Source organism: Tuber melanosporum (genome assembly GCF_000151645.1).
Source record: "Tuber melanosporum whole genome shotgun sequence assembly, scaffold_93, strain Mel28".
Lineage (NCBI taxonomy): Eukaryota > Fungi > Ascomycota > Pezizomycetes > Pezizales > Tuberaceae > Tuber > Tuber melanosporum.
The window spans coordinates 165379-182407 of NW_003299143.1; the positions used below are offsets into that span (position 1 = coordinate 165379).

Below are 17029 nucleotides of genomic sequence, written 5' to 3' on the forward strand. Positions count from 1 at the left end.
TTCCTAGATTATTTGGTATAATACATCGCTATAAGAGTGAACAATGTCCCTAGAAGTATATCCGAAAACAGTTATCAAACATGCCGAGCAGAATCTTCTCGTTCTCCAACACACTACCGAAGTGCAGAGAGAACTACTGGAGTGCCTGAGCAAGCGAGAGCATATCTGCGGTTGTGTGCTCTTTCTTGACAAGTTCGCTGTGGAGGTGATTTTCTGTGTCAGCATTGGTACCCACCGCAGTCAGATCAGGGAGACGGAAGAGTTACTTGTGTTAGTGGCTGATCATGGGAGTAGGTGTCGGTTGGATGTGATTTCGGGGGTTATTTGCGTATGGCTTTGTGGTTTTTGGCAATTTGGTACTTATTAGTACCCTGTTCTTTTCCCCTCTCTTGCTAGTATTCAGCATATCTCACATTCTATGTTACTAGACATAAAATAGTACGCATACTCGTGTGGTATAGGCTTACAGAATTCTGAGTCTGAAGGGTCATGGGATATTAGAATTGTTCTAGATTGCTTGATATCACTTGGGATAAGGTTTTGTCCACTTTGTATATTTTTTGGAGGGTTCATTTGGCTTTGTGGATGTTTTGTAGGTATTAGAAGGATAGGTATTGGTATTTTCATCTTATGTGTTTGGCTTCAACTTCTCCGTACATGCATCTTAGATCATGCTGGAATTGATATCACGTGAAGTGTTCAACATTTTAAACAGGCCTGAATGTTTCAGCAGTTTAGGGGATAATGTCTGTGCGGAGAATCTAATTTTGGGATCATCGCTTACCACTCACCCTTGTCTCTTACTCGCCTAACCCCTATTGGCCCTAGCGCGATCGCCTGAGATGGCGGATTTCAAGAGTTTTTACGGTACCTATCATAACGATCCGGATAATCCAAAAAACCACATCTCCAAATCACAGCCAGAGAAGTGTAGAGCACGATAACCGGGACCGTGCCTCAAAGTTTTCCCCATCGCCCCAATCCAGGATCCCTCACCGCCAATCGAGCCCAAGATCTGCTCGGAACGTATCTGGCTACACCCCTCATATCATTCCCACACAGCCACAACCAATCCAACCCTCTCTCTTCACTTCCACCCGAGCATGCAACACGTCCACAGCCCCATCCATCGGAACAACTAATATCCGCAAATCCCTCCCCGGCTTACCGCTACCGGTAGGTACCGCAGTCCACTCACATTAACCCCGACCACCCACGCACACATCGCTCGGCTCAGCTCCGCTGATGACGGCGTGGCTAGGCGGATTACGCGCGTGCTGGGACAAGTAACTAATCGCGAAGGTAACCCATGTAACGCTCCAGGCCAGGGGATCCTAAACTAGGAGTTGAATTCGAGGGGAAATGCTGTGAACGTCGTGTTCCTAGGACTGGCGGCCTGATGGTGATGGGGAATGGGGAGAAAGAGGGCTCGAGTTGGGTAGTGTCACCACTCTGCTTTGGCGAAGCTACCATCATTCTGTACGGTGCACGGGTCTTGTTCAAAGTGTCAAGTTCACTGGTATCATGCCACAAGACCTCAACTATCGAACAGAGAGGGAACTACTAATCTTACTGACTTTATCACAAAAAAGCGGGATATACGAATCCCCCAATACCTATGAGTCACGGTGTCTACAGCGCGAATTACCAAGCGGGCAATCTTGCAAGCCCGGTGAAGCGACGCTGTAAATTACCAGAGACGATGACTGATCATGGGCAGATACCGTCTACCGGCCGAGTGAACGCATATACCGATATCCATGAGGATACCACGGCAACAAAACGCAGTCCTCAATGCACTCACAAAATCTCTCACAAACCGTCCCGCCTGACCCCGTCTGAAGCGAGAATTCAACCCTCCCCACCGCCCACAACACCGCACCACCCCAAATCTCGAGTAAGCTACCCACCACTACCACCAGCTGACCCACTTCACCATAATGGGCCTCTGCTGCTGCAATTTCACCCGACCGCGCCGATGCACTTAGGCTACAGGAAACCTTAACCGGATGATCCGCCGAGTGGGTGATAGGGCGCGACCGAGGAGTGCAGTTCAGTGCTGATCGGGTGCGTGCCGTAGGCTAGGGCTGAAGCGCTCGATGAGATGGGGGGTCTCTAGTGAAGAGCCGGATGGCAATGCAAGTGCAGTATGTGTCTTGTGACTCGGCCCGATAACTATACTAGTACCGGTCCGGTACTTGAGCATGGGATGTTTTCTGTATCACCGTGGCACCAGTGAATCATGTTGGACAGAAGTCACGTGATTATGAGCGAGCTAGAGTACCGTACCTACCGCACTGGGCTCGCTGTGTCGGAGCTCTGCAGTGGGTGAACTTGTCCTTGGTATCGAGTGTGGGCTTGATGGCGCATCTTCCGGCATTCGAGGTATTCACGATAATATGGAAGCGGACCGGATTATGGAATGTGATTCGGTGCCCGATCAGTCCGTTTCTGTTTTTCGTGCTTGGTGTCGCGTGAAGGGTGATTTGTGTGAGGCATGTCCCATTACCAGCCGTCGTCAGCGTGTTTTTCTATCATGCTTGCCCTGTTTTGGCTCAATTTCATGACTCCCCTCCCATATCTCATCCCCCACCCCCTTCTCACACCTATGATACACACTTCACTCTCACAATTTGTGGCACCCCACCATGCCAAAAACCCAAGCGACCGAACCCCGTGCAGTATAACCGGGAATCCCCCACAAGTGCCGTATAGCACTTGGGAAAGCTTGAGAGGGTGGGGTGGGGAAAATGAAAGCAGCAGAATAAGAGCAACTCAGCCCTCCAAGACGCAAAGTGAAAATAAAAATGGACACCAGACCATACCGGAGCAGGCAACCACAACCCCCCGACGGCACAGCGCCCCAGGTCAATCATTCGAGCGTGCCCGATGCTATCAAACGGACAACACCGGTCAGGCTATGCGCCCAATTCCCCGCGCGCTCAATCGTCGGTCGGACGAACTTCGCTGACTGCTTCAGAGGATTTCGGGATGATGGAATCATACGTTCGTGCTGTAAGCTGTGAGAGGGTATCTGCTGTGCCATCCATGCATAACATAACGGAGTGGATCTTGACGACAACCGGAAGTTGTTGGAACCAGTGCATTTGGTTGGAGGCGACTGCTATGGCTTCGCCGTGACCGCGATTTGCGCGACCAATTGTAGTAGACTCTCGAGCTGGTAGTTTCGGGGGTTCTTTTTGGCTGATTGGATGTGAACTAGGTTGAACGATACCACCGGTAGGAAACAACTGCCTCAGTCTAGGTCAAGGAAGAATGGCAAGTTGTGGATGCTTCTCGAAGGATCACCGTTTTGGAGATTCTCATGTAACCTTTGTATGGTGTGGAGGGTGAGTTCGTCACTTCAATTCGCATCGTCAATATACTTGTATCATATCCGTTGGATGAGTGTTAGATGGATAGATACTGCGACTTGAAAGCCTCATCGAATTCATCACCACGCGCAAGCCACAGGGAGAGCCCACAGCCCTTTCTGATTACTGTATGTGGCTTCTGAGAAAAATTATCATACAGTGCGGCAAGATCAGAAGAAGGGTTAGTTTATCACCCTTTTTTCTCGCCATGAGCAGTTCACCAATCATGAGACCGAACCCTCAATTATTTGTCATTAATTTTGTTATCATACCGTGTGATATTCACCCTGTCTATCATAACCCCGCAACAGAACCGTATCCCGACAATTATAACAAAAAACTATGCCGCGAGCGGGGATCAAATATAGGTATATTTCTCTGTTACTACAAGTAAACCCCTCCACCCACCGCAATTTACCCCACCGCAACCCACCACCAAATCCCTCACCACCAAATCCCTCACCTCTACCTCCCCGCGTTCCTACTCTTAACCTCATCCCTCACCCTCACAACCTCCTGCTCAATCGCCGAAACCTCCTCTTTTCCCTCCCAATTAGCGAAAAAGATTCCATCCACCCCCCAAGGGGGGGCAATTCTGAAAGAAAGAAAATAAAGAAAATAAAGAACACATACCCTCCTTTTCCCTCTTCTCCTCCTCCTTCTCCAGCTTCAGCCAGGCCCAATACGTAACCTGGTATGTGAAGAATGCCACGAGGAAGACCTTCGCGACGGGTCCTCCAAAGTCTTTATAGAAGACTACCTACGACGTTGGACGAAAATCAGTCAATGGTGGGGATTTCATTGTGGGTGGGTAAGGTAAGGTAAGGCAGGTAGGTAGGTTACATGCGGCGACGTAGCCTTCCCACTCACGTCCATGAGGGTTCTCCGGCGGAGGAGGAGGGGAGGTGGAATTATTGTGCTCCCCCTCTGGTGCATAGAGTGCATAGAGCGCATAAGTAGAGTTCCACGGGTGAACATGTTCATCGCTTCCTTTCTTTTTTTTCTTCTTTCTTCTTTTCTTTTTTCTTTTTTTTCTGCGGGATTGATGCAGTTGCGGTATCGTAGATCCTCAGATGAGAAGAATATTTAAGGCAAATGAATGGCGGGGTTTCTCCAAAAGTATGATAAATTTGGCACCGTCTTGGCAAGGAGCGGTTTTGAGAGATGACAAGAGAACGACGCGAGGCGTGAGTGTGGGGAGGAGGAAGGGGGAGGGGGGTTTAGTTTAGGTGTCCTTACCGCCTGGTGGAGGACAACTTACCGTAGCTACCGTACCTACCCTCTTAAAATCTGCAGCTTCCGGTCTTAACCTACTACTCCATCCATCTCTTTCGCACAACGAAGCTTTTATCATACTGTGTGCCTCTTTCGTCTGATAATCGATCGTATCCTTTCTCACGCTTGCTAATTAGATCACCAACTACCACCCACCTCACATTTCCGTCATGGTATATTCCTCTTCACAGCTTGATCCTCCGAGGAGGGGGGGGGGAAACTAACGACCGAGGGAAAAAAACAACAGGCACAAACACCCCAACAGCGCAAAGCGAATGAAAAGTTCGCCAAACGTGAAGAGGCCAAGCGCGGCAAGCCCGAGAAGTCGGTCAAGAAGCAAAAGTTCAAGTCGCCGATTTCGCAGGGTTGGTTGAGTATGTCCCACTTCCTTTCTTTCCTTCTTTCCTGTCCGCTGCAGCACTTCGGTCGGGTTGCTAATAGGTTATGTGATAATTCATTGTACTAGTCGTTATCGGGTTCGCTGTTTTCGGAGGTATCGTTTTTGAGCTTATTCGGATGTTCTTTTGAGGTGGGATTGGGATTGAGAGTTTGGAAGGGGAAGGAAGGGGGGAGGCAGCGGTTGAAAAGGATTTTTAACTTATCATCCCTTTGAATAATTTGAATTGAGGAGTGTGTGTGCGCGCTGTAGTCTGTATGATACAGCCGTTGCTGGTTTGCATTGAGAGTTTCTATGAGCGATCGTTTAAAATACCATGAAAAACAGGGGTCTAAGTTTACTCGTAAAATACCATGACATACCTTGACTGGAGGGGTAAACTTGGACCCATGGTCTCAGAGGTCAGCACAAGGGAGGTCTTAACACCACTTTTGCTAGACATTTTCTCCTTGGCACTTTGCTATTTTGTTTTGTGGACTTTTCTGGAATAAGGTGCGTGATAATTTTAAGCAAAAAAAAAAAAAAAAAAAAAAAGTCAAATAACAAGAACTACATATGAGTACATATCCTACAGCTCCTACTATTGTGTCCAGGCTCCCTACAACTACCACAGATCTGTTGTGTAGACCCAGATGCTCGATTCCGTCCTCCGGAAACCGCCTGTGACTTTTGTTGCCTTCCAATAACACATCTTCCAGGAGCAGCCACTACTCATACTTCCTGTTGAACTTGTGGTAGTTCAGGGTAAAAAGGATTTCTATTTTGTCGGGCCGCAGGTAAAAGATTTGGTGCAGGAGGAGGAATAAGGAGGTGAGGAAGTGGTTAAGGTTTGGAAGTATGCTGAAGTAGAATTAGAGCCAGAAGAGATGGGTGACGAAGGTGTTCTGTGAGAATAATCAGAGGAAAGTTGTGTGAATAGGTTCGCTTCCATATATCTACAAGGAATTTGTAAGATATATAGCTATCGATTCTGTGTCAAAGAGTCAATATGCATGCAATTCCATGTTGGCAAGGAATATTGGTATCTTTGAAGTGGTTACAGGTGCAGGTACAGAGTTCAAGATCTACCACATAGGAAATTTGAGCAGGTGGTTGAACTAGGCCATGATAGTTGCCCGCCATCGGGACAATATTTTAAAGTACATTTTCGAGTTAAAGGAGAAGGATGCTGTGTGTAACGATCCCTCTCTGGATAGTTAGTTCTTGGCGATGGGGAACAATACTTCTCTTTCTGTCTTCTTCATTCTTTGTCTTACGATAGCTCTAAGCCTCTGCTGTAACAATCCCTTCCTAGATAGTTAGTTCTTGGCGATGGGGAACGATACTTATCGTTTCTGTCTCCTTCTTTCTTTGTCTTACGATAGCTTTAGGTTCCTGCCTACGTTACCGATAGTACAATACCTTTGTCTTCTATCGGAAACGTGTATCGTAAGCTTTTTCTAACTCGTCTTCGTGACGAGCGCTTCTTGGCGTAACTATAACGTTGCAACAAAGATAAAGATCGTAAAGGTGTTTTATATTTGTTAAAGTAATAAGTAGGAAAAGTACTTAGAACAAAGCGTAAAGAACCTATCTTCCTCAGCCACATCGGCCTCCTTATATAGTATTCTTCCCGCCCGTAGTCATGTGACCTAAGGTGGTCACATGTGCGAAACCAAATCATAACAAACTAATCATGTGACCAAAGTGATCACATGCTCAAAACCCACGACCTTATAACAAGGTCATGTACAAAACTCATAAACCAATCATAACGCAATAAACAAGTCATATGACTCTACTGAGTCATATGCGCGAAACCCATGACCTCATAATGAGGTCATGTGCAAAACATAAATCATGCATGGGTCGCCTTTAAGGCTGGTACCCGCAAGGCATACTAGCAAGGCATACTTGTCAGGCGCACGTCCCATGACTCATACTTGAGCCATGTGCGAAAGCATCACAAATCCCACACATAACGAATCATATGACCCTATTGAGTCATATGTGTAAAACAATAACATACCTGTGACTCATAACTATGCGTCACGTGAAAACCCTTTCCCTACTAAGCCACATTCGTGACATTAGCTCCCCTCCTCCTAAGCCTGAGTCCCATCAGGCCTTTTCTCCCAGTTTCAATAGTTCCCGTCGTGCCGAGCGCATGGTCCTTCTCAGCTTGTAGAACTTTTCGTCTGCCGTCCTCCATCTGACCCTTACCGATTCCAGAGTCAGGTTCGCCATTTCGATCGTGTGCCGCTGATTGTCGTTCAGCTGTCTTAGCTCCGCATTCATTTTGTCGTTTGCCGAAATTGTGGCCTCGGCTTGGCCTAGTTGTTCTCGGAGTCCCTGGATCTGGCTGTGTAGGCTCCTGACATCCGGTTCTGTATCTGCGGAGGAGCTTTGGGCCCCTCCTTCCTTGGACCGTGTCCTCGCGGCCCATGCCTTTCTGGCATCTTCTCCTTCCAACTCTTTTCTGCTTCCATCCTTCTGCGGGTAGAATCCCGCAGATATTTTCTGTGCCCTGTATATCCTGCACCCATTTCTGAAGCATTGTTGCCAATGCTTGAGGACGTGGTCCGGGCGTGGGCCACGCTTTCGACATTCCCTCGGGAACCATCCTGAGCCTTCTTTGTCGCCAAAGTGTGTTTGGCAACCGTCATCGTAGCATACCGTCCATGACCTGGCGTTATGCTGTGCTTGTTTTTCCCTTTCCTTGAGTTCTTCATCGGTTGGCCCAATGAATGAGTATTCAGGGCTGGTGGGTGTAGTTTGGCGGGGGCTATCGCCCCAGCCCTCGTATTGCTGCAATGGTGCGGGAGTCTTTCCCTCGCCTTTGTCTTGGTTGAACGTGATTGTCACCTGGGCTGGGCTTGCCTGGGTATCGCTGGTGGAAGGTTGAGATGGCATCTTGTGCGTTTTCAAAGTTGTGTGTGAAGTACCAAGTTTTATCGTGTTCAGGAGAATACCCGGTCCACTTGGCTCGGTATTGGAGGTGACCGTGGAAGAAGCGGGAATCGACTATTTTGTCGAGCTCGTATTCTGGTTCTCCGTCGAGTTCGATCGGAGGGGGAAGAATAAGTGTTTATGAAGGAAACTTATTGTCATTGTGTAATTTGAGAAGTGAGATGTGGAATGTATTGTGTATTCGCATTGAGGGGGGAAGGTTGAGTTTATAAGCTCGGCTGCCTACTTTTTCCAATATCTTGAAGGGTCCGATTTTCTTGTAGTCCAATTTCTTTGATGGTCGTATTGTATGGATATTGCGTGGTATTAGCCATACCATGTCTCCTGGTTGTATGTTCGGATCCGGTCTTCGGTGCTTATCGTATTGTTCTTTTTGCCATTGTTGTTCTTGACTCATCTCGTATTGTAAGGTTTCGTGTAGTTTTCCCATATCCGCTTTCTCTGGTATCACATCATTAATTGTATGATATGTGGTTTGACTTGGTGGATGTTGTCCGTAATTCGCGAAGAATGGTGTTGTGCCGATCATTTCTTGTTTTCCGTTGTTGTATGCGAATTCGGCCATTGATAACAGCTTGTACCAATTATCTTGTTAATAGTTGACGTAAGCCCTTAAATATTGTTCGAGTATTGCATTTACTCGTTCCGTTTGTCCATCCGTTTGTGGGTGGAACGCTGTACTCATTCTGTTTTGTATTCCCATTTCTCCGGTTACTTTTTTCTATAGTCCCGATGTGAATAGTATTCCTCGATCGGTGATGATATTCTTAGGTCGGCCATGAAGTCGGAAGACCTCTCTGAAGAATGTTTGTATAAAATCCCTCGTGTTGATATCTTTTCTAACTGGAATGAAATGGCTCATTTTGGTCAGACGATCCACCATGACCAGGATGCTATCGCAATTTTCCGATGCTGGTAGGTCCATGATGAAATCCATAGTAATTGTTTCCCATAGTTGTTCGGGAACTTCGTTTGATTTCAGTAATCCCTATGGTGCGTGTTTAGCCTTTTTTGTTCTTTGACATATGTTGCAGTTTTTAACATATCATTTGACGTCTTCGCGTAGTCCTCGCCAATAGAATGACCTCGTAATGAATTCCGTGGTTTTAGCCATTCCTCCATCTCCTGCCGTTCGGATATCGTAGTGTTGTTGTATAATATTTACCCTTATCTGCTCTTCTTCCGGGATCCATTGTTTTCCGTCGTACCACATATTTCCGTCCTTCCATTGGCATAAACCCAGAGCAATTCGTTTTATCTCTTTTTTTCCTTTCTCCAAGGCTTCTCTTATTGTCTGAATTGTTTCGTCTTTCTCGTTTGCATTCTCTATTCCTCTTTCCTCCGTTGATGTGAATTGGATAACCTCCATTGCCTCAAAGTAGGTTTTTGGTAATAGTGTTCGCGTTTTTTGTTTGATTCTTTCATCTTCTTTCGTTTGTGGTTTGTCACTTGCAATCCTTGTGAGAGCATCTGGCTTTCCACTTTCTTTGCCTGGTCGGTATTCGATTTTGAAGTTGTATTTGCTGAGGTGTTCCCTCCATCTTATCTGGCAGTCGTTTAGTTCTTTTGTAGTCATGAACAGCACCAGGTTCTTGTGGTCGGTTAGAACTCAGACTGGATGGTCGTTGTTCGAAACGTATCTTCTCCATTCTTTTAATGCTTGAACTATTGCTAATAGTTCTTTGTTTGCAACATTGTAGTTGCACTCTGTAGGGGTCATTGTCTTGGATCGATAGGACACTGGTCTCCACTTTCCATTGTCGCATTGTTGTGATAGTATGCCTGAGCATACATATTTTGAGGCATCCGTTTCGATCATTGTCCTTCTGTTTGGGTTGAAATGAACCAGTATGGGTGCCAATGTTAGATGCGTTTGTATTGCATCATATGCTTTTTGTTCGATTTCTCACCATTCCCACTTTTTGTCTTTCTTGGTTAGGTTATAGAGTCGTTTTGCAAGCCTGCTAAATCCCTCTATGAACCTTCGATAAAAGTTGCAGAATCCTATAAAGCATTGAACATCTGTCTTGTTGTTTGGTTTGGCCCAATCCCATATGGCTTCTGTTTTAACAGGGTCAACCTTGACCCCATTTCGATTAATGATAAATCCAAGGTATTCTGTTTCTTCCTTATGGAATTCGCATTTTGTTGGTTTGATCTTCATTCCTGATCCTTGTATTGCAGCCATGATATTGCTGATATCTTTTTGGTGTTGCTGTATGTTTTCTGGGTATATGAGTACATCATCCAAGTATACGATGCAACATATGTTGAGGTACTTATTATGTACTTTGTTGATCCATCTCTGGAATAAAGCTGGTGCGTTCGTTAGCCCGAAGGGCATAACCAAGTATTCGAAGATTCCGTATCTTGAGGCGAATGTAGTCTTCTATTCGTCTCCTGCCTTGATGCGTATATTATGGTATGCATCTTTGATGTCGAGTTTGGTAAAGTATTTTGCTGACCGTAGCCTGTCCAGTGCTTCTCCAATCAAGGGTAGCGGATATTGGTCTTTCTTGGTAACCGAATTGAGGGCTCTGTAGTCCACGCAAAGTCTCATTTTTCCATCTTTCTTTTTGACGAATAGTATTGGGGATCCTCATAACGCAAAAGAGTCCCTGATCCATCCTTGTTTTAGGTTTTACTCGATGTACTTCCTTAGTTCTTCAAGCTCTGATTCTCCTAAGGGGTATAACTTCTTGTAGGAAATCTCTTTTGTCTTTCCCGTTTTTTCATCTTTGTCCAGCTGAATTTCGTGATCAATTCCTGGTCTTCAAGGTGGTAGCCCCGTAGCTTCCTCTTATTGGAATAGGTTTGTGAATTGTTGATATTCCTTTGGAACCAATTCTTTCCATCCTTTTTTGCTTTGGTATTTCTTGTCCTGGATTGCTAGCTCTGTACTGATGTTGATTTTTGCTAGGACCGCTTTCTCGTCTTCATATGTCCATTTGAGAATTCCTGTGGTATCTCCTCTTCAATAGTACCATCCAAAGGCTTGTGCTGTGATCTCATTGATCTCAATTCTTTTTGTTGTATCGAGCTGGCTTTGGTCTCTGCTTCTAAATCCCTTATTTCCTCTTGTAGTTTCTTCCAGTTGATCTACTTCATGCAGATCCTTTTGGTTGATTTTTTCGATTATCAACTGTGCGATTCAATCGCCTTTCTGGACCTGGTAGTCCTCCTGGGATAGGTTGGCCAGGACCACTTTGACTTCACCTGTATAGTCGACATCGATCACCCCTGCCATGGTCATGAGCCGATGTCTGACCGCTAGACCACTGCGGGGTGCTATTCGTCCATAGGTGCCTTCTGGGAGTCCAATGGCTATTCCCGTTGCTATTGTTGCCTGCCCGTTGGCCAGTATCTTGATTCCTTCGTTGGCATATAGGTCGTGTCCTGCTGCCTGTTTGGAACCCTTGGTAGGCACTTTTGCCTCTTAGTCCAGCCTTTGTATCTGGACTCTCTTATCTTGCCGCATCTCGGCAAACTTTGCATGCAAAGTTTCTTCTTCCGCTTCCCGTATCGGTGTTGAGTAGACCACAGGCAAACTGTTGAGACATCGTGTCGCACATATTTCGCTTGTAAAGGTCATCTTGTTCTCGTTCCAATCGATCGTCGGATTATGCTTTCGTAACCATGGCATCCCTAGGACTATCTTATGGTTTTTCAGATCTGCTACTTGGAAGGTTGCCGTTTCCCTATGGCTGTCAATGTCTATAGGTACTGTTGCCGTATGGGTTATAGGACCCATAGCGCTGGGCTTTCCATCCGCTAAGTAGACCTGTCTTGCTTTCTTCGCTTGTTTGGTGTGGAGGCCATATTTGTCGCATATTTCTTTGTCGATTAAGTCTTCGGTGGCCCCGGAGTCGAGCATTGCATATATTGTTGTTTCCTTATTTTCTTCGTTGTATATCTTCGTTTTGATCATCACGTGATCTCCATCTTCTTCCCCTCTTTGTGTGTGTAGTGCCGTGTAGTAGTTTGCTAATTTGATGGGTTTTCCAGGTCCACATCTTGGGTCTCCCAGACCACCGTTTACTGGGGACCCTCGTCGTTTTCCGCCGGTGAATCTTCTGCTATCATTTCGTGGATGTTGCTTCTTTTTTGATTTTGGAAACGATTATTTCCAGCAGCTCTGTTTCCTTGGTATCCGTTGTCCGGTTGGCTTCTCGATTCTCGTATCTGATGCCCTGCTTTTCCACACCTCAGGCATAGTTTCCCATTCATCCTTCTGGCGTACTCTTCCTTAGACAGATTCAGAGCAAGCCCTGCCCTTGACTTGTCTAACTCCATTGGTTCTCCTGGTGGTAATGCTCGACTTTCCCCTCGAGGTGCTTGCGGTTTGAAGGTCCCGTCCACATTCCTGGATGATTGGACCACTCTATGCGCTATAGTGTTTTCCGTGTTGCTCCAAACCATGTTTAATTTGCTTTCTTTGTCGATAGCCCATCTTGCAAATCGTTCGGCAGTCGTATAGTGCAGGTCAGAGATTCCCCATACCTCTCGGAGCCTCTCACTGCAGTTTCTCAGGAGGATGATGTAGAGAGTTGCATCATCAAACTCGGCCTCGTATTCCAATAGTCGACATTTGTTCCAATATGCTGAGAATGTTTGTTTTCCTTGTTGGAGTTTTTCTAGCTTTCATCTTGCTGTTTCTTTAGCGTTGGAATCTCCAAATTGTTCAAAGAGTATCGCCTTTAACTCTTCGTATGTGACCCATTCCCTCTGCTTCCTTCCATCTTGGAAAGGCATGATCCATTGCCCTGCTAGTCCTCTGAGCAGGGATTCCACATATGGAATCTTGATTTCGTCGTGTTGATCTCCATATCCCTTAACAGCAAAATATCCTTCGCATTGTGCTAAGAATATTCGTAGCTTATCTTCAGCTCCTTCGTATGTGTCGGGCTCCTTTGCTTTTGGTCGTTGGACATTTCCTTGTCCTGTATTCCTCGTGGCTGCGAGAAATGCCTGAAACTGATTTTCAGTCATTCCAAGTATGCTGGTTCCTGGTGCCGGAGCGGCTAGAGCCGGTGGCCCAGGTACTGCGGATCCCGACATTCTCTCAGGTCGCGGAGTTCCAGCAGGGGAGCTATCAACTAGTGATCCTTTCTCTGGGGTTACTGGACTTGCTGCTCTCGAGGGTTCAGCTGAGACGTGATCTAAGGCGTCGCTGAATCCTCCTAGATTAAGATTTTGATCGTCGATGTCAATATCTCCTTCCCGATCTGGGTTGAAGGATGCCGTCTTGTATCGTTTGGCGTTGCACTAGGTGACGCCTTGTAATGTAACGATCCCTTCCTAGATAGTTAGTTCTTGGCGATGGGGAACGATACTTATTGTTTCTGTCTCATTCTTTCTTTTTCTTACGATAGCTTTAGGTTCCTGCCTACGTTACGGATAGTACAAGACCTTTGTCTTCTATCGGAAATACCTATCATAAGCTTTCTCTAACTCGTCTTCGTGACGAGCACTTCTTGGCGTAACTATAACGTTGCAACAAAGATAAAGATCGTAAAGGTGTTTTATATTCATTAAAGTAATAAGTAGGAAATGTACTTAGAACAAAGCGTGAAGAACCTATCTTCCTCAGCCGCATCGGCCTCCTTATATAGTATTCTTCCCGCCCATAGTCATGTGACCTAAGGTGGTCACATGTGCGAAACCAAATCATAACAAACTAATCATGTGACCAAAGTGATCACATGCTCAAAACCCACGACCTTATAACAAGGTCATGTACAAAACTCATAAACCAATCATAACGCAATAAACAAGTCATATGACTCTACTGAGTCATATGCACGAAACCTATAACCTCATAATGAGGTCATGTGCAGAACATAAATCATATGCACAAGGCTTACCCGCAAGGCATACTAGCAAGGCATACTTGTCAGGCGCACGTCCCATGACTCATACTTGAGCCATGTGCGAAAGCATCACAAATCCCACACATAACGAATCATATGACCCTAATGAGTCATATGTGTGAAACAATAACATACCTGTGACTTATAACTATGCGTCACGTGAAAACCCTTTCCCTACTAAGCCACATTCGTGACATCTGCCTACGTTACCGAGAGTACAGACCTCTGTCTTCTATTGGGAACTCCTATCGTAAGCTTTCTCTAACTTGTCTTCGTGAAGAACTTTTCTTGGCGCAACAATAACGGTGCAATAAAGATAAAAATCGTAAAGATGTTTTATATTCATTAAAGTAATAAGTAGGAAAAGTACTTAGAATTCAATCTAATTTTATTTATACTAATACCGCCGATACCGGCATACGACCAGTCTCCCCCACGCCCCATAAAACAAAAACTATCTAAAATACACTACCGCGGACCATTCCGCCTCGCAATCACTCCCCCCAAACATAAATCCCAAAATCACTACCTAAATGGGCTCACGGGCGCTCGCAGTAACTAGTACTGTCCCAGATTAATACGTCTTCCCACCTTGCCACCCAGCCACCGTCTTATACCCTCACCCCTATCCGCCTCCAACACAATCTGTCCCACATACTCAACAAAGGAAACATACAGTCTATCCCAACAGCCCTCCATCCTTTTATAGTGTAGTCCCAGGTCCACATATCCCTCGGCCAAAACCATCACACAAAATGAACATCGCTCCTCTTTCAACAACCCTTTTGTCTTAGCCCACCGCAAAACCACAGACGTCCGAGTCGCGAGGTCCAGCTCGTCCCATTACTGGTACCGAGAATGCCAAAACTGATCGTGACATGTTCGTAAACAGCGGGGCTTTTTCTCAAAGTGTTCGGTAAAGGTGACTCATTTCTGAGTGGCCGTCGCCGAAATCGCAGTCCCACAGCAGGGACAATCGCCGCGTCGCTGGTCGGGCAAGAAAAACTACTTCTTCGGCATGGTTACCAACCCCGGTAGAACGCATCCACTGCCATCGTGTTTTTTCTCACACCGGGTGCAGGTCGTGGAGTCCCCTACTGTCGCCAACTGACCACTTCTTTCCACCATCAGTGTGCCATCAAAGGGGTTACTTGCCACTACCAACTCCCCATCCACCGTTTCAACATGCCGGAGAATTCCTAGGCCTAACCACCTGTGGCTTACCCACCAGGACTTCCACCGCAATATCGTCGAATCCTTGTACAAGTCCTTGTCAGCGGGCTGCCCTATAGCATAGCGGGGGTACTTAGTCTAGTGGTGTCTATCATCCTTCCCTGCACAGCTGTCATGCCCGACCAAACCGATCCCGCTGCGAATTCTCAGTAAAATATAGGAGTCCATACGGGTGAGGCCTTGAAGATGTCGAGGTGCCCTAAGTTCATGGGCATAATACCCGTGTCCCTCCCTGTCGTGCCATGAACCCCACTCTGCTTTTTGCAATTCTCGGGCCAATGCCGCATGCCCGATCCCAAAGCTGACCCCTTTCCAACTCAGCGGCCGCAATGGGCGCTCCACGCAGGCCTTAGCCTTTTTATCCACCGTCTTATTGCCGTCAATGCCCACGTGTCCCAGAACCCAGCTAATGTTGACATGGCTGAACTCATTGAACAATGGCGCCATAGCTTCCCACATTTCAGCTGAATCTCCTTCCGGAAACATCCCATCTACCAGGGTGAGGGCGGGCACACAGTCCAGAAACACATGGACTGGGCGCCTCTTGGCCATCATTCGAGCATATCGGAGTGCACAAACAACTGCAAACAGCTCGCATTCAACAATGCTCCAAGAAGGGGGAACCGAGCACCCGTCGACACAGGTCAGGGCTCCTTTTTCAAATATTGCCCACGCCACACCGGCCCCTTCAGAGGACTTGGACCCATCCGTGTATATGACCACATCCGAGGACTTGCAGAGATCTGTGTACAGCGAATGGTGGTGTGTAGCCATCACCGCCTTGTCCTCCCCAATCGTAATCGTGGGGCGGCAGGTGAGCTCCTTGTCTGAGTTCTGCCAGTATGCCACCAATCCTTCCTGCTTCCAGTCATGCCGTATCTCACTGAACCACGGGTGTCGATCACAGTACCAGTAGTTAATAAATCGGCTGTAGTACCTCCTCTGCAGATACCTTCCTTGGATGGCAACAGGTGGTGTTCCGAACTCAGCCAGCAGTATCTTGTTTGCCAGCCTCATGGAGGTCCGGAAGACTGATCGGAGGCAGTCGTTGATGTGGACCTGAATCTGTTTCACATACGACCCGTGGTCGGTTACAAACTCAAGCCCGTAATACACGGTCGGAAGGTATGCTGCCTGGACCAGGTGGTAAGTCTCCCATGCCCCAAGCCCTCTAATGCTCTCAAACCTCCTTCCCGATGCCGAAATCCTTCTCCTAACACCCAACCCTCTTTCCAACCAATACTTTACATGAGCAGAAAAGTTAAGAAATACATTAAACCTATACCCAAGAACCCGTAAATCCTCAGAAGGCAAAACCACCTCTCCCAACAACTCCATACCTCCCCACGCCCTGTCCCCAAACCCGATCCACTGGGTCTTGAGGGCACTAAACCCCATCCCCCTAGCCCTTGCTATGCTATCGCAGTCTGCAAAAATTTCCCCTGCATGGTACCAGGCAGCGTTGCAAGAATCTGCAGCCACCATGATGACCCCGTCATCAATATATGAGATCACCAATTGTCGGACCCCAGGGGAGTAGCGCATTCGCGGTGTGAATATATCCGCCACATAGGCCCCGAAGAGAAAAGGAGAGAGGCGAGCCCTGAGGCACCCCTTTGCTGACATAGTAGGCCTTAGAGACGCATCCATTAAACCGGAAGCGAATTGACCGGCAGGACATCCATCTTCGCACCCACTGACACAGGTTCAATGTACACCCCCGGGCGACCAGGAAGTCTGACAGAAGGTCAATATCAATGTTATCAAATCCTCCTTCAACGTCCATGGACAAGATCAGTCGTTTATAGCCCTCATTGTGCCGTAGGAACTCAAAGACCAGCACCATGGCGTCATAAACCCCCCTCTTCCGGCGAGAACCAAATTGTGTTGCCCCCAGGTCAAGACACATGGCCAGTCTCAGCAAGACCACG

General features: G+C 46.9%; 1 protein-coding gene; it reads left to right on the top strand.

The window, feature by feature from the left end:
• The first annotated feature begins 904 nt into the window (after positions 1-904).
• Positions 905-5492, top strand: GSTUM_00011967001 (uncharacterized protein). XM_002842255.2 has 5 exons: positions 905-1176; positions 1324-1897; positions 4787-4822; positions 4897-5023; positions 5116-5492. Exons 2-5 carry the CDS (start codon positions 1619-1621, stop codon positions 5175-5177), a joined length of 504 nt encoding a protein of 167 aa, XP_002842301.1. The 5' UTR covers positions 905-1176; positions 1324-1618; the 3' UTR covers positions 5178-5492.
• The last annotated feature ends 11537 nt before the right edge of the window (positions 5493-17029 follow it).

What these genes read in the sequence shown, in the direction of transcription:
- GSTUM_00011967001 (XM_002842255.2), top strand. Translation starts at nt 1,619, where the DNA reads ATGAGTCACGGTGTCTACAGCGCGAATTACCAAGCGGGCAATCTTGCA. An exon ending in CGCACCACCCCAAATCTCGA is followed by an intron (nt 1,898 to 4,786) that starts GTAAGCTACCCA and finishes CTTGCTAATTAG; the next exon opens with ATCACCAACTACCACCCACC. An exon ending in GATTTCGCAGGGTTGGTTGA is followed by an intron (nt 5,024 to 5,115) that starts GTATGTCCCACT and finishes TCATTGTACTAG; the next exon opens with TCGTTATCGGGTTCGCTGTT.